Source organism: Anomaloglossus baeobatrachus, chromosome 6, assembly GCF_048569485.1.
Source record: "Anomaloglossus baeobatrachus isolate aAnoBae1 chromosome 6, aAnoBae1.hap1, whole genome shotgun sequence".
Taxonomy (NCBI): domain Eukaryota; kingdom Metazoa; phylum Chordata; class Amphibia; order Anura; family Aromobatidae; genus Anomaloglossus; species Anomaloglossus baeobatrachus.
Genome location: NC_134358.1, coordinates 237816493 through 237834759, shown reverse-complemented (window position 1 = coordinate 237834759; position 18267 = coordinate 237816493). Strand labels below are relative to the sequence as shown.

The 18267-nt window shown below is 43.2% G+C and overlaps 1 protein-coding gene across 1 annotated transcript in view; it reads right to left on the bottom strand.

Moving 5' to 3' along the window:
• The window catches only part of ELOVL2 (ELOVL fatty acid elongase 2), a 155910-nt gene that overhangs the window by 47359 nt on the left and 90284 nt on the right, over positions 1 to 18267 (bottom strand). Inside the window, exons 2-3 of the mRNA XM_075316454.1 lie at positions 4595 to 4658; positions 2633 to 2820 (exon numbers count right to left, since the gene is read on the bottom strand). Of these exons, the coding sequence (XP_075172569.1) occupies positions 2633 to 2820; positions 4595 to 4658 (252 nt within the window). The remainder of the gene's footprint in view (positions 1 to 2632; positions 2821 to 4594; positions 4659 to 18267) is intronic.

The following is an 18267-nucleotide window of genomic DNA, read 5'->3' as shown; positions in this document are numbered from 1 at the left end:
ATAAATACTCTAAATGTTAGTGTGCTCTTCCAAGACAAGGAACCCCTGATGTGTTTTTTTTCAACATCTAATACCATTGTCCCTCCCTGAAGTCCATCTCGCACCACAATTGCACCTTGAGTACCTAACATACAGTACGTACATTTTCCCTTCTGTCCCTCAGAGGCACCTATGTGCAGCTGTAACGCCTGCCTGGATCCACAGACTCAGATGGGCTGTAATGGGGAGGCTAGAGGGAAGCCACTCACCAAGCAGGACCCCCAGAACCCTTTAACCCCTATACAGGGATTTGGAATTACACAGGGCCCTGGAGATCACTACCTGTGGAAGGCTGCAGTCCGATGAGAGTAGTAGTCAGGCAGGGTCAAACCAGGAATTGCAGAACAGGGACAGAATCGGCAGGCAATGACATAGTTAGCAAACGTAGCAGAGGTCAAATCCGGATCGGGCAGCGAGGTACAAAAACAGTAGGCAGAAGGGTAGTCAGAAAACAAGCAGAAGTCATCGGAGCCTGCGCCCACCAGTGCCGCTGGCATCGACTCCTCTCCCATCACCAGCACCATCCACGGCAGGAACACAGTGTCGCCTGGCGATCGGAGCAGACGTCGGTGGAGCAGACTCCGGCGGTGACGTAACAGCAGCTGCCTAATATGACTAGAATGCCTCGTTAAAATATCAAATACAATTTCTGTAAAAGGCTACATGACAGAATTTGCTGCTGGATGCCGTTTTCTTTTCTTAAAAAGAAAAGATGGGTATTACAAGAGTCAAAATTGATTCTCTACCATTGACTTAAACTCCTATAATCTCTAAATTAGGGATCTGGTTCCTCAGAAAGGAAGTCTACATAGCCTCGTCTTGAATAAAGCGGAGGTGTGCATGCTTAACATCCTCTCTATTCATTGTCTATGGGACCGCTGATATTTGAAAAGCCCTGCGCTTGATTTTCTCCAACAGTCCCACAGACAATGGATAGAGCAGAATCCAATTCCCAGGAAGGTTGGGGGTCACAATGGTCAGATCTCCAACGGTCAGTAAATTTTCCTCATCAGGAAGGATGCTGGGAGATTTCTACTCTGGAGTCTGCAGATTCATATATGCATATTTATAACAAAATGCTGTCTGTTACTCAGAATCAATATAATACTGTATACAGTAAGTAATGCAATGGATTGAGAATTATTCTTTAAAGGGAACCAGTCATGTATGTAACAATGTTATTAACCTGCAAATATTGGGTTAATCTGCAGGGTAATAGTGTTCTAAAACTGCCACCGCCCTGAAATCTCAGCTACTGGGAGGAAATTAACTTTTTCCCTCCCATCAACCACTGGCTTTCAGCTGATGCAGTTTCAGTCACAGCTCAGTAGGCAATGACCGACGGCTGTAACGGCATCCCAGCACTGACAGCTGGCTCTGCACTGATGCAGTTGCAGGCTGCCGGGAGGAATGAAGTTCATTTCCTATCAGTAGCTGGCCTTTTAGTGCAGAGTCTGAGCAGTTTTAGAACACTAAAATCCTGAATATTACCCTTATATCTACAGGGTAATAGTGTTTTTTGACATGAAATGTTTCCTTTAATAGCGTTTTTAAAGTTGTGCGGCCACTGCACTAAATTCCCTGCTACTGAGAGGAAATGAACTTTATTTCTCCGGACAGCCAGCATCTGAATCACTGCAGAGCCAGCTTTCAGTCAGTGCCTGGGTGTGTTCAACAGAGCCACTGCCCACTATGTATAGAGCTGTGAGAGAAGCCATGCTGACTGCGCCTCTATGACTAAAGGCTGGAACCTACAAAGAGGAAAGGAACTTTATTTCTCCGGGCAGCCAGCATCTGCATCACTACAGAGCCAGCTATCAGTCAGTGCCTGGACGTGGTCAACAGAGCCACTGCCCACTATGTACAGAGCTGTGAGTGACGTGCCGACTGTGCCTCTATGACTAAAGGCCGGAGGCTACAAAGAGGAAATGAAGTTTATTTCTCCCAGCGGCCAGCATCTGCATCATGGCAGAGCAGGCTGTCAGTCAGTGCCTGGTCATCGTGAATAGAGCTGCTTCCCACTATGTGCAGAGCTGCGAGTGACCTCTATGACTAAAGGCAGGAGGCTACTGAGAGGAGTCAAGTTCATTGCCTCCCTATAGCCGGGCTTTGACTGTGGTAGTCGCACAGCTTTAGAAGACCATTTACCTGCAGATTTACCCCATATTTGTAAATTAAAAGCATTTTTTTTTACATGAAAGGTTCCATTTAAAAAACAAAGTTGTTTTTAATAATTATAGGCATTGGATGTAGAATAAAAATTTCTTTTTCAGACATGTATGCGCTTAAAATGAGTGGCATACTGACTATGCAGCACCTCTTTGGATCCATCGCAGGTCACTATGGAGGTAAACGCCAGCTCCAGAAGCAATTCCTGATCAGTTGGAAAGTCAGAGGATCACTATAACCTGCGACGGGCTGTAGCGGTCCGGTGACTAGAAGAACACGCCATCAGGGAAATGTCTGATGACTTAATAGCTTTAAACAATTTGCACAATCTAATTGTCATTTTTTACTTGTACTGCTTAGTCAATCATTCTTTTATACAATAAGAAAACAGTGATATAAAAAGAAAAACATGTTAGCCACTTACCTCTACTAACATGTACAAGGAAAGCAGAGTGACTGCAAAGTTGTAAACAATTAAGTGACCCCTGAGAGAAAAAGCTGGTCTGTTCTTCATATATTTGGTCCCCAACCATATGGAAATTAAGTAGAGTACAGTCAAACAAAGAGTGGGAAGGCAGGAGTCCAGCATGAACCATCCTCTAACCCTCGGATCTGGAAAGGTGCAGAAAATACAGAGAATGTGATATGCTGACAGCTTATTATAGGCCAGCTGCAGGCGCTAAATTGTGGAAAACACTCATCTGAAGTACAAAGCCAAAATACAATTGTACACATCATTAAGGTGCTTCATACTATGAGAATTAATCAAGAGATATTAGGTTATTTTCCTTGCTGAAATACTAAAAACAGATCTGTAGGCTGAATATTCTGACCTAAGTAGGGCATCATATTGTAGTGATGGGTCTGCTCTCATAAAAGTACAAATTAACTTAAAAGCAATATTGTGCCTTCGGCTAATGGAAGCAATCAAAGAATACAGAGGATGTACTTATATGTCTGTAGTTAAACGAGAACTATTAAGTAACTTAATAAACTGTCATGTAAGTACATGAGGAATAATACTATTTCTGCCCCTTATGTCTTCCATACTGCAGTACTACCTCTGCAGGCTCTACCTCTTAATGGGAGAACACCAACTGCTGTCTTATCTTAAGTAATATGGAGTTAAGCTGTGTTGTTTTTTTTTGTTTTTGTTTAGTTGTTTTTTTTATTTCAGAAAGAATGACAAATCCTGGAGTGGAAGACATGGCTCAAATATATACATGTTCTTATATTTCCTTGAACTGTAAATTTCTGCCATTTTTTGAAAGTAAAATTTTCATTTAAAAAAGACCTGTCACAGGTCAAAAGTTGCATGAATTTTTTTTATATTATTTCATTCTTGTTGCTCTCCTAAGTATATGAATTTTTGCTTTCCAAATCTGTGGTATGGATAAAGATACATGGTCCTCTTTATTTAGTGCTAATTTGTATGCAATTTTCCAAAGCACATAACTATAGAGAATCCTGTGAGCCACGCCCTGTTGGTAAAGACTATAAAAAATAACACTAAACAACAAGGCCCATATCCCTGAATGCATGCCGTGAATATAAGACAAACAAAAACAAAAAGAATACTAGGGAGTATCAGGAATTTAACAATAATCTTTCCACTTTTGATCTGGGCCTCTTTAAGCAATCAGGGAAATATCAATATCTACTTTAAAAGTGAAGTGTTTTAACTAAAAAAATACTCTTTAGTATGTCGTAATGCAATATTGTAGGGTCAATCTAAGATCTCAGACTTGTAAAAAGAAAAATTGTCATCACATTCTACCTTATAGAGCAATTAAAGGTTTTTCAAAAACATAAAAATATCGTTAACAATAAAAAAATAAATCAATATATAATCAACCATTATATGCCCCACTGCCACTACTCTGCTGTTTGTAGCCAACCTTTGTTCGCTTGATTTTCAACATATGACCACTACAGTCTATCACTGGCTATAGTGGTGTATGGCAGGATGTTGCTAACACCAGTGATTAGTTGCAGTGGCAACTGGTGTTGAGGAGCCAGTCTTTAGAGCGACAGAGGATATATCAAGTTAGTATTAGTGATGAGCAAAAGCCTCAGTACATGGTCCAGAACGGTAATCTTTGGTCGTAGGCAGGAGCTGCATGAATTTCCTGACCTTCCAGTATCCCCGACTTCTCTTGATTTGCCGTGTTGGTGCGTAGTCACCGATGCACTACATGGCGCACAGGTGATGTCACACCAGGGCAGTGTATCAATTGCTGCACCGAGGTACCCAGAAGGTCATGAAATTCGCACAGCTCCTGTCTATGGCCAACATGGACCAAGGCTGTGCATCTAATCTACCTAATTATACAGAATTCGCCAGGGAAAAAAAATACATTACATAATACTTAAAAATTGTACTTACCTCTTGGACCAAACATGTAATCCACAAAAGCATTTACTTCTCGGTCTAGTGTCTGTATGTGATCCTACAAGAAAACCATTAAGATATTTATTCTATATACTTTATAGAGGAAAATGTTCTAAAAACTAAAAGAGTTATTTTTAAACATAATTGTAATAAAAACACTATTCTAGAAATAAAAGGAATATAAATGTTTAATATTAATTAGTAAATTGTTTTGTGGAATTTCATATTGGACACTTGGACAAAAGCCAAAAAAACATTGGCAAGTAAAGTTCAAGCTGGGTAAAGCATTGAGATGGACTTCAGCTTCTCACTGAATATTCCCCTTTGGAACTCCAGGGCACTTTAGGCGTCTTGTATATTTCAGGGTTTTACACAATCACGGACTGGCCCACAGGAGAGCAGGTAAATCTGCTGGTGGGCCACAACATGAGAATGGACCCTCCACCCCACAATATGAGCATCTCATAATATAACATGTGTTCTATATGTCTGTTATGAATACATAATGTAGGTAATTACCCTCATTCCAGGATAATAATAAAGTTGATAATTGAAGACTAATTAACCTTGCAGTGCAAAATAAAAGTCTCCTGGGCATCAAGTAGAAAAACTACATTATTGCTTCTAATTAGGTCATTTTAGTCTAGTTCTGTGACCTAAACCTTCTACTAGGTTATCAGAAAAGTGATAAGAAAGTCTATTGCTACACCGCACCATTATAAAGCTATGACAGCACAACATAAAAAAAGTTATATTAGTCATACAAAAGAGTTGAAAAAAATTTTAAGCTTGTCTACACGGTAAAAGTAAGATATAGTCACCATGAAGATACATGATGATAGCCGTAAGGGTGAAAGATGGCATCATTTTACACTTTCAAATACATTTTCCTGTGCAGCGGTGTGCAACATTTAAGAGTCACAATCTCAAACTTTACGCTTCCAAGAGCCAGTGATAAAAAAGGGTATTCACAATACAGATACTTTGTGTTCACTCGGATGTGAAAAAAAAACAGAAAAAAACAGAACAATTTCAGTGTTGGATGAGATTTCCATCAGTTTTGTGAGTCATGTCAACTTTTACCATCAGCCACTTTCTCACGCAAAAAAAGTCCCCAAAATGTCAACGTTACAATGTTAAAAACAGACAACCCTCGGACTGCACATGGATGGTATCAGTTTGCTGCGTGTGATTTTTCGGACCCATGGAATTATACGGGTGATTATGATCTGTGACCCAATCTAAGATCAGACATTTCTCAGTGATTTTTGTGCGGATGCTCCATCTGCACGAAAGATCACGGACATGTAAACAAAATGGAAGACCATAATGCATAGATGATCTATCTATGAAAAGCATGGAGAACACACTTCAGTGAAAAATGGATGTCAGAATGAGGCCTTAGAAATGTATCAACAGTATATGCCATACATGTCTGACAATTGTAGGCTCTTTATTTGGGACTTTTCATCAGGAAAACACAAAAACAGTGATCATCTCCGAAATTCTTTGAATTATATAAGAGACAGGAGCATGCACGAGTGGCCGCCTATCCACCTCATCTCCCTTAGGCTATGTGCGCCGCACTTTGCAGATTTGGTGCAGAAATTTGCCTTTCTAAATTCTGGGAGAAGGAGAGGCATGCCGTTTTGGGCAGCAAACTATACTAAAAAATGAGGCAAAAAAAAGCATAAAAAAATGCAGCACACACAGCCTAAGGCTCCATTCACACGTCAGTGAAAAACACTGACGTTCTTCACTAATGTGTAAAACACGCACATGTCCCTCCGCGTTCTGTGATTCATGGCACAAGTGGGTTGTCCATGTGCAATCCGTGATCCGTGATTGCAAATGGACATTACTCACCTGCCTTCACTCCTGCTGTCCATGGTGCTGAACTCCTCGGCTCTGCAGCGTCCACCCACCGCTCTCTGCAGCTACTTCCGGGTCGGCTGTTCCTGCTTTCATGAATATTCATGAGCCGGGAAGGAGCTGCAGAGAGCGGAGGTTGCACAGCGAATCGCTGGAAAGGTTAGTTGAAAATGTTTATTATTTAATATGTAAGAGTTTTTCTGGTACGTGTTTCACGGATCACACACGGATCACACCATAGTGTGGTCCGTGGGTCATCAGTGATGCCAGAAAAAAACGGACTTGTCTCCGTGCAGAATCACGGCCGTGAGTGTACGCTGCACGGAGACACGTTCAGTGAAAAATCACTGATGTGTGAGCAGACCCATTGATTATAATGTGTCTGTGTATGTCAGTGATTCTGGTACGTATAAAAAAAAGCACATATGTACCAGAATCACCAGAATGTGAAGAGGTCTTAAGCTGCGTGCCCACGATCAGGGTTCACAGTGTTTTGGATGCAGTGTGTTTTCGTTGTGTTCAAAATGCTGTGTTATACAGTTGAAGCACAGTGGATGGGATTTCTAGAAACCTCATGCCCACTGTTGCTTGTTTTTCCCGCAGCGTAAACTGACCCGCGGTGCGGCTTCCCGAGATGCAGGATGTCAATTTATGCAAGTGTTCTCTGCATGGAGAACTGAAAGAAAGTCCGCATCTGCCTGAACCCTGATGTGTGAATACAAAATACAATACAAGCGCAATATGAGAGGCACCCGTGGGTATGATTCTGGGTATATTATAATAGAGATCTGCTCACCTTTTCAGGTTGTTCGCCCCCGCACAACCCCAGTGATGCGTGAAAAGTGAAAAATCCAGGTTTGATTCATTAAGCGCTATAACAGACCGAAAATACCTTTCATATGAACCCTGATGTGGGCACAGCACAGGCAGCTGTGGTCTCCTGTGGAGTGCAGTTGCGGCCCCGCCGAAGAGGACATGCTACGTCCACAACCCTAATACTCTGACGACGTTGGCTGTCAGAGTTGCATACACGCGTCTTCCCCAAGCTGTTCCCATTCCACTTCAGCAGTGTTTCCATCCATTTCAGCTATTTCCAGGACCCCCTCAGAACTCCCAGGGGGGTCTGCTGGAAAAAATGCTTGCGTTTCCCATTGACTTCTACTATGCTTGTTAGTCGAGTTGAGCACCCAAGCATTAGAAATTGCTCGGCTCGATTAACGAGCACCCGAGCATTTTAGTGCTCACCCATCACTAATAATAACATTTTCTCTTTATTTTTTTTCTATTTCTTAAGAACCACTTCAAAATAGATTAAGGAGTACTTGGATAAGTAACAACTTACAAATGGATCAAAGACATTTCTACAAACATATTACATTACCATTATCTGCAGCCTTGCAGTTCTTCAACCTCTAAATGCAGAACAGTTCTGCTTACAAGACAGATCAATGCAATCCATTTATGAGTAATCCTTCTCAACTCTTTTTTTTTGTTTTATCCCAGTGCTCAAAGCTTCACACAAGGCTCAATTCAAGATTAGGCAGCTTTGAACATGTTTCTACTACATCTGTCTTGCACTTTTAATAGAAACCGAATTAAAGAAGACCTGTCACCAGGCCATAAGTAGACAGTTTTTGCTCTTATTTAATTCCTGCTGTTCCCCTGAGTATTCAGGTTTGCCTTTGTTTTTTTTAAACAGCCATTAGGTTCCAGAAATATCAGCCTTTTATTGTGCTAATTTTTATGATCTTTGTTCACAGGATCCTCTTTTGGGGTGGGGTCTTAAAGGGAACATGTCAGGTACAATATGCACCCAGACCCACGAGCAGTTCTGGGTACATATTGCTAATCCTTGCTTAGCAGTCCCTGTATACACTAGTATAGATAAAGAGATCTTTAGAAAAAGTATTTCTAAAGATCGTTTATTCTATGCTGAGGCAGGGGACTAGTCCCATGGGCATGAGTTCCCTTGGCTAGTCAGCACCCTCAGCTCGTTAGCATGTCCCTGTGGGCATTACAACATGCTAATGAATGCGCAGTGATGCCGCACATACCTCAGTCTTGATGGCAACGGGCGGAACATGGATGCACACTGAGCATGATCCGGAGTCCTCAACACTTTCAGTCATGCGCACTGTACCTCACTGAAGAAGGGAAGCTTACACCCGGCATCAATTTAGTGCGTATGACCAGAAGTCTCGGGTACTCCGGATCATGCTCAGTGCGAATCCATCCTCCGGCAGCCACCATGAACTGTGAGGTATGTGCACGTCGCTGTGCATTCATACGTGGGCGTACTAACATGATATATGGTTCGGCTACCCAAGGGAACTCACGCACCTGGGACTAGCCCCTGGCCTCATTAGCATATAAGAAACAATCTTTAGAAATACTTTTTCTAAAGATCTCTTTATCTATGCTAGTGTATACAGGGATTCCTAGGCAGGGATTAGCAATATGCACCCAGAACTGCTCATGGTTCTGGGTGCATATTGTACCTGACAGGTTTCCTTTAAAGGGGTGGTTCACCCATATTTTTTATTGTCTAGTTCGATATTATATTGAGAAACAATGTTTCTCTCAAATACCTTGTGTTGGCAATAGTGCCTGTGAGAGGCGCTATTGCAGAACGCTGTTCCCGCTCCAGTGACGTCACTGTCAAGTGCCGCACATGTCACATCCGTGCAGCCGGCTGCATTCTTCCAGACTCACTGAGCTGTGGGTGGTGTTTCACCGCTGTCACAGCCCATCTGCTCCCTGCTCCCCCCTCCCTCTTCCCTCACAGCACAGAGCGTTGCGTCTCTTACTTGCAGCGTTCTGCTGTGAGGGAGTAGGGAGGAAGGAGCAGGGAGCAGATGGGCTGTGACAGCGGTGAAACACTGCCCACAGCTCAGGGAGTCTGGAAGAATGCAGCCGGCTGCACGGATGTGACGTGTGCGGCACTTGACTGTGACGTCACTGGAGCGGGAACAGCGGTCTGCAATAGCGCCTCTCACAGGCACTATTGCCAACACAAGGTATTTGAGAGAAACATTGTTTCTCAATATAATATCGAACTAGACAATAAAAAAAATATGGGTGAACCACTCTTTTAAGACTAATTTCCCTGTAAGTAAAGGTTAGCACTAAATAAAAAGGTACATATATTTGAAAATTATTAGGTAGAAGGCAAAAAAAACATTGAAAAAAGACTATAAAAACATTATTTATTAGTAAATATTAAAATATCAAATGGTAAAAATAAAAATGAACCCACTAGGCCTATGCGTTTCGAGCACTGGGGCTCTTAATCATATCTCTGAAACCATATAGCAGATTTTAGAAAAAAATAAAGAAACTCAGGGAAGTAAAGAGAATAAAATAAGAACCAAAACTGGCCACTTTTCACCTGGTGATAGGTTTTCTTCACACTGCACTCTCCCCATGGTGAGCAACTATTAAAGGGAACCTGTCAGCAGAAATTTCGACTAAAACCTAACAGATTCCCCCTCTGCAGCTCCTGGGCTGCATTCTAGAAAGGTCCCTGTTATTATAGTGCCCCCTTTCTGACCCAAAAAAAGAGTTTATATCGAGGTACCTTTTTGGCTTCTGAATCTCTAAGGCTATGTGCGCACGTTGCGTACTAGCCTGCAGAAATTTCTGCAGCGATCTGAAGAGCACATGTGCGCTTTAGATCGCTGCAGAAATGTCCGTAGTGAGCGCCGATTCCATGCGCTCTGCCTGCAGCTCCTCCCATAGACAGAGCAGGAGCTGCCGGCAAAGCGCAGGAAAGAAGTGACATGTCACTTCTTTTTGCGCAGCGCTTCGGCAGTAGCCGAAGCGCTGCGCTCTGAGACGCCACGTGCGCACGGCCCCTGCACAATCTCCATAGACTGTGCAGGGGACGCAGGACGCATGCAGTTACGCTGCGCTGCAAAGCGCAGCGTAACTGCATGAATTTACGCAACGTGCGCACATAGCCTAAATGTGTCACGGGGGCGGGCTGCCTGATGGCCGTTATTCTGCCCCCTGTTCCTGTATGCCGCCCCCATCGCCGATTTCTATACTTCTGGACGCCGCCCACTGCTCCAGCCATCCCTGCGCATGCCCAGTGCTCATCTCTCGTGGATGAGCACTGTGCCCAGTGTCACCGGTGGTGACGTGCGCGCAGGGTTTAGATTATGGGCGGTGCTGTGATGTTAATTACCAAGCAACCGCCCATAATCGCGGGACCGCGCATTCACCCTCGGCCTGCTTCTTTCTGCGCAAGCGCGCTGCAGCTGAACTCCTCCTGATCGGTGTAGTCACTGCTCCGCGCTCCTCCCATCTATTTCCTGCCTCAGGGCAAGATGGGAAGGAGGTGACGTGAGTTCAGCTGCAGCGCGCTTGCGCAGAAAGCAGGCCGAGGGGGAATGCGCGGTCCCGCGATTATGGGCGGTTGCTTGGTAATTAACATCACAGCACCGCCCATAATCTAAACCCTGCGTGCACGTCACCAGCGGTGACGCTGGGCACAGTGCTCATCCACGAGAGATGAGCACTGGGCATGCGCGGGGATGGCTGGAGCAGTGGGCGGCGTCCAGAAGTATAGAAATCGGCGATGGGGGCGGCATACAGGAAAAGGGGGCAGAATAATGGCCATCAGGCAGCCCGCCCCCGTGACACATTTAGAGATTCAGAAGCCAAAAAGGTACCTCGATATAAACTCTTTTTTTGGGTCGGAAAGGGGGCACAATACTAACAGGGACCTTTCTAGAATGCAGCCCAAGAGCTGCAGAGGGGGAATCTGTTAGGTTTTAGTCGAAATTTCTGCTGACAGGTTCCCTTTAAAGAAATTGTGTAGTCTTATATGAGTTTAAACATAAAAAGCATCTGTTCTTTGACTTGTTCAATGTTAGCATAAGTAAAAAGAGTTTTCCCATCTCAGAAATGTAAGGATATGTCATAAATTCGAGTCTTACCGTCACAGTCAAGAAAGGGAGCAAGTTGAGCTCCAAAAATCCTGGCAATAAGTGAACACCTATGCTCCAAGTCAATGCAGCATAAGGCAACAAGCCAACTAGTTTCTTTTATGGTAAAGATACAGAAACTCTCTTTCCCAGTATGTACATTTCAGATGCTTGTTAGCTTTACTTCTCACTATTGGTACAGATCTGTAAAGATGAAAGCCAGCTGCCTTATATGTTCCAAGCTAAAAACAGGTTTACAAATAGGTGGAGAACTCCATGGACAGCATCTCTGCTAAACCGTGTAATTTTAGCTACATTTTTCAGGGAAAGCTTTCATATAAAATGTCAAAATAGTGTAATTTAATGCTCACACAGTTATACTGTGCCCACATAGTAAAGGAATAAACACGTTCCCCATAATAAAGCAGCCACTGCTTAATTTCCTCATGTTCCTGTGTAAAAGAACTAAAGGTGTATTTATGTTAGTCAGCTACCACTCGGGCTGGGTTTCTCCATTCAATCTCCAATGGACTGTACTGGGCTATATCCTGTTACTTGCCACTGGTGAGTTTGAGCAAGCATTACATGCTTGAAACAAAGTTGTTTACCCACAATTTGGAAAAGGTGTCAAAAAGTTCGTTCTGCCCGTTTTTGGGGTTTTGTGTAAAATTATGTCCAATTTGCGTTTTCTTCTGTTTTTTTTTTTGTTCCTATACACACAAAGGAAATAAATGTGTATAACAAACTGTGTAATTTTCATAATATTCTGGAAGACATACTTCATTTTCTGGAACAATTTCTAGAGTGTCAACACTTTTGCCCTTGATTGTACATATGAGTATTCTACAAGATGAGTTACGTCGTACACTCAAGAAGTATACTGTAGTTATGAAAGGTCAACATCATGTTCCAGCAGGACAACGAAATGAAGCATACGTTGAGATTGACGAATAAATGGTTGAAAGACAATGAAGCAGAGGTGCTGGATTGGCACCCACAGTCACCATACATCAACCCAATAAGACACTTGTGGGTGGAGTTGAAGAGAAAGCTGTATACATACCCACGTGAGTTGAACAGTATGCACCAACATTGGGGATGTGCAGAAAAGACCTGGGATCAGATTTTGGCAGAGACATGCTTGAATCCGATCAATAGCATGCCCAGAAGGATTTAGGCAGTGCTGAAAGCCAAAGGTGGATTTACAAAATACTAACAAAATAATTAAAATGTAGATTTTTAGGAACAAAACAGTAACAATGCAGTGTCATGACTAGAATCTACACAACTAATCACATGCTACATAGTTGCAAGTCAAATTAATGTATGAGATAGCTAAGATGATTGTCTATAAAATGATGGTAGTCTTACATTCAAAGCTGTAGTGGATGGTGAGATATGGAGCCTAAGGTCAGTGTCACACTTGCAAGTCACTCGCACGAGAATCGAGTCGCACCACCCGACATGGACTGCCGTTCCCCGGATCATGCAGCTGCTTAGACATACATACAGCTGCACACTGCTGTCCGGACAGCGGCAGGCCATGCTAGGTGATGCAACTTAATTCTAGTGCGAATGACTTGCAAGTGTGACACCGGCCTAAAAGTTCAGAACATGGTTGCCCTTTTGCTCATCAGTGTATACAATTTCTGTATACTGTGTGTGCTGTGATAAGACTCTCCAGTATATTCGTATAGGATGAAGCTTCATATTCCTCCACCTGCCTCCAGCTTGTAATAGCGGATGTCACGATACTGGTTGCACTCTGCTGTGGCAGAGCTGTATCAGTCACCTGATCATGTTGTCTGCATTCTCATTGGGAGGAGTTTTTCCTTCCATGCCCAGGAGCTCACCACTATATCAGGATGTCCCCTCCATCATCACGCTGCCAGTTATAGATCTGCTCTGCAGTGTGCTCGGCTGGTTCCTGTAAGTGCTCTAGATTCTGTCCATTACCTCCCCCGACCCTTCCTGACCTCCCTGTCTCCCCGCTCCTCCGTTTTGTCTTACCTTCCGTGCCCCTCTCCTGCACGTTGTCCCATCCCTGTGCCCCCTCCTTTGGCTTGCTCTCCCTGTTACCGACTTTCGGCTTGTCCCGGACCCTGACTCCGCCTCCTCCTTTGTACTGCGCTCCCTCTCTTGGCTCTGACCCGATTAGTACAACTTCTCTTAACAACCATTCAGTTGCCTAGGTTGCCGTGTGTCTGGGCTCCCTCTAGTGGTTGTTTTCATTACAGACAGCTCTGGTTCTACAGTGTGGTGGACCTCATTACACACACTGTGTGCGGACTTCCCCTAGTGGTGACATCACCGCTGTCAGGAAGAAGCTCAGCAAGTACCAGTAAAAGACAGGAGAAAGGCTAAGGGTGCACCACTCAGATGTTGCAATGTGTGGGGAGAACAGTTTTCTGTATTTTAGTGCATATATCAATATATACTTTTGCATAGCTCAGCATGCATACTGTAGTATATAACATTAAAACAAAAATATACAAATAAGAGAATATATATCAAGTCCAGTATGTTTGCAATTTGTCTTCCCTTAACTTTTAAGGAAGCATACTGTACATTTTCTCATGCTAAATTGGTGAAAAGGGTGTTCTGGGATTCAAGGAAGTATTAAACAGTCAATATAATGCATGTCATTAGATTGCAAGAGAAATGCTGGTTATAATGCAGTTTTATCTCTTGATTATTCAACAGCTCAAGCAGCAAAAAATGAAATATACCCTGAGAAAACCTTAGGACAGTAAAGTGTCAGGTTTTGGAGTAGCCATCCACTTTCCTGTGTATGAATCTACGGTAACTGAAAAAAGTTCATAAGTATTTTCAAAATGCTCCGTCTCACAATAATTTTTTCACAGGCTGCTACTTATCCAATGAATGATCAAAATTCTCGCTCATTGGGTAAAATGTTCTTTTGTACTGCACCAAAAATCGACTTCTGAAATGGCCCATGAGAGTTGAGCTTGATGTAACTATCTTCTATACTTAGTTATTAGTACATGTAATTCACACATTTCTTTTGGCCCTTACCTATACTAAACAGGATTACTTCAGAGCTCTCATATCCTCTTTTACACACAACCCCAAACAGCTATTTAATACTTTTACCTCCCTCCTTCGCCCACCACTGCCCCCTCCAACCTCCCTCATCTCCGCAGAAGAATTTGCTACACATTTCAAACAAAAGATCGACCAAACCAGACAAGTCTTTTCTACTCAACCACCACAACCCCTTCATATAACAGACCACTGCCCCTCCCCTATAAACTTCCTCCCCACCATCACCGAAGGAGATCTTGCACATATTCTCTCAAAAGCGCACCTCACCACCTGCGCACTTGACCCCATCCCATCCCACCTCCTTCCCAACCTCACTGCTATGCTTATTCCAGCCTTAACCCATCTCTTCAACCTATCTTTAACAACTGGTACCTTCCCTTCTGCCTTTAAACATGCAACAGTCACACCCATCCTAAAGTAACCTCCCCTCGACCCAACCTCTAATACCAGCTATCGCCCCATATCACTACTCCCATTTGCCTCAAAACTCCTGGAATAGCACGTCCATGCTGAAATTTCCTCCCACCTCTCCTCTAACTCTCACTTTGACAACCTACAGTCCGGCTTACGTCCATATCATTCCATTGAAACTGCCCTGACTAAAATCACAAATGACTTACTTACTGCCAAAGCTAACAACTTCTCTATACTCCTACTTCTAGACCTATCCTCAGCCTTTGACACTGTCGACCACTTCCTGCTACTACAGATCCTCTCTTCCCTTGGTGTCAGAGACCTCGCCCTCTCTTGGATCTCTTCATACCTCTCCAACCGCACTTTTAGTATCTCCCACTCCCACACAACCTCTTCATCCCGCCATCTTTCTGTTGGCATCCCTCAAGGCTCTGTCCTGGGACCCTTACGCTTTTCCATCTATACATTTGGCCTGGGACAACTCAAAGTCCCATGGCATTCAGTACCACCTATATGCCGATGACACTCAGATCTACCTCTCTGGTCCAGATGTCACTTCTCTGCTGTCCAGAATCCCAGAGTGCCTATCGGCTATATCGTCCATCTTTTCCTCTCGCTTCCTAAAGCTCAATGTGGCCAAAACTGAACTGATCATCTTTCCTCCACCTCACCTACACTCTCTACCTGATCTACCTATTACAATAAATAACATCACGCTCTCCCCAGCACCCAAAGTTCGGTGCCTCGGAGTGACCTTTGGCTCTGTCTAGTCCTTCATACCACACATCCAATCCCTGACTACCTCCTGCCGTCTTCAACTCAAAAATATTTCCAGAATCCGCTCTTTCCTCAATTCTCAATCTACAAAAATGCTAGTGCATGCTCTCATAATCTCCCGCCTCGACTACTGCAACATCCTCCTCTGTGGTCTCCCTGCTTACACGCTCGCCCCTCTCCAGTCCATCCTTAATTCTGCTGCCCGAATGATCCACCTCTCTCCTCAATACCACCCTGCTTTTCCTCTCTGCAAATCCCTCCATTGGCTCCCAATCTTCCATCGTATCCAATTCAAACTACTAACACTGCATAATCTGTCTCCTCCGTATATCTCTGAACTAATCTCTTGCTACTCTTCTTCAAAACGTAATCTCCGGTCCTCCCAAGATCTCCTTCTCTCCTCCTCTCTCATTCGCTCCTCACAAAACCGAGTCAAAGACTCCTCCCGAGCATCCCCAGTCTCCTGGAACTCGCTGCCTCAACACGTCAGACTATCTACTACACTTGCAAACTTCGAACGGAACTTGAAAACTCATCTGTTCAGAAATGCCTATAACCTTCAATGACCCCACTTCCCCACCACCGTGCGGAGCTGCCGCCCCATCACCGTGCGGAGCTGCCGCCCCACCACCGTGCGGAGCTGCCGCCAAAACCTACACCCCACCTACTGTCTCCTCCCCAAAATCCTTTAGAATGTAAGCCAGCAAGGGCCCTCTTCCCTCTGTATTAGTCTGTCTATTGAAACTTGTATATGTATTCTGTATGTAACCCCCTTCTCATGTACAGCACCATGGAATCAATGGTGCGCTATAACTAAATAATAATAAAATAATAATAAATGCCAAAATCATGGTAATTAAAGGGAATCTGTCAGCAGGTTTTTGCCATGCATGCTGAGGACAGAATAATGTAGGGGTTAAAAAACAAAAATCAACTATACCGTGTGTGTGTGTGTGTGTGTGTGTGTGTGTGTGTGTGTGTGTGTGTGTGTGTGTGTGTGTGTGTGCAATTATTTACTTAAATTAATGGCTTTATTACCCTGTCATTAACATTACAGCTCTAGAAGCTCACTTGCACCCCAGTCCGACATGCCCCCTTGCTGTGATTGTCACTTCACAGTCAATGCACAATCCCTATTGAGAACCTTGTGTGGGTGGGACAGCTCCGTCTACTGTGTTCCTGGATCTAAGGCTGGGGTGACACTTGTGAGAGACTCGCACGAGTCTCGCATCGCATCACTTGGCACCGCCGCACACTCTCCTGACAGGAGCTGGTTGGCTGCATGTATTTCTATGCAGCTGAGATGCTCCTGTCCGGAGTACAGCAGGTCATCTCAGGTGATGCGATGCGAGACTCACGCAAGTCTCTCACAAGTGTGACTCCAGCCTAAAGAGGATTGTTTCAGAACAGCTTCATTCAGTAATCTATGTGATACACCGTTAGGTTCAGAATCTCATTGTCTACATTATGTTGCTATCAGATGAGGTAGCAAAAACCTGCTGATAGATTCCCTTTAAACAACAATAATTTTACACAGTTCAGATCAGGTACTGACACAGATTAATTGGTCACTACTACTTCACTTTAAACTAACATTGGTGTGACTGCACAGAATTTGAAAAACCAATCCCATCCAGGATAGGAATATCCCCACAATACAAGAGATGACATCAATACGTATAATCAAATATAATAATATAATAATTTGTATTGATTATAAAAAAAGTTCTTGATAAAAAAAAAAAGTTTAATCAATCACTGTAGAGAAAGCATAGTCACTGCTTCATAATAAATAGCAGCATTCTTTATACTACTCAAGCCAAGAATTGATTTGGCTGTTGTCTTCTACGCGATCTCGAACACAGACACAGAAGGCAATACACAGAATTCCTGTCATGCCATTCTCAAGCTGAGGCCACGTTCATAAGGGTCAGTATTTCTTCAGTATTTTACATCATTTGTAAGTCAAAACCAAGAGTGGGTGAAAAATGCAGAAGTGCTGAACATGATTCTACTACACAGTTCTACAAAAAAAAATATATTTGAATGGATTTAATGCATTCCCCCAAGGTGACTTGTGTGTGATAACTCAGAATCTCAATTTGTAGGCCTACAATGCTATAAAAGCGACTTATTGAAGCCAGAATTCTACTGTGAATTTGCTGAGGAAAGAAGTTGGTTACAGTAAAAAAAATGTAACCCAGTTTCGGTTTATACCAAAAAAGTTCTGTCTGAATAAGTATATAAATACATGTAAAGTTATGACTTCATCAAGAAGTCCCTGTATTAACAATCCTGATGGATTCTGCTACATGTGTGGAGAGTACATGGGTAAAAAACAAAGAACAAATAGACTTTGGGCATTGAGTATACCTGGCTTATTTTGGACTAGAGGTTGGAGACCAGGATAAGACGTGGGCTCCACATATGGTTTTCAAAACTTGTGTGAAGCACTTACGACAGTGGTGAAATGGTGAAAGAGAAAGTTTAAACTTTGGTGTGCCAATTGTATGGAGAGAACCGAAAAACTACCGGGACGATTGTTATTTTTGTGTTGTAAAAAGATGAATTTAATTTTTACGATAAAGCTTGGTGGGATTTTCTTGATTT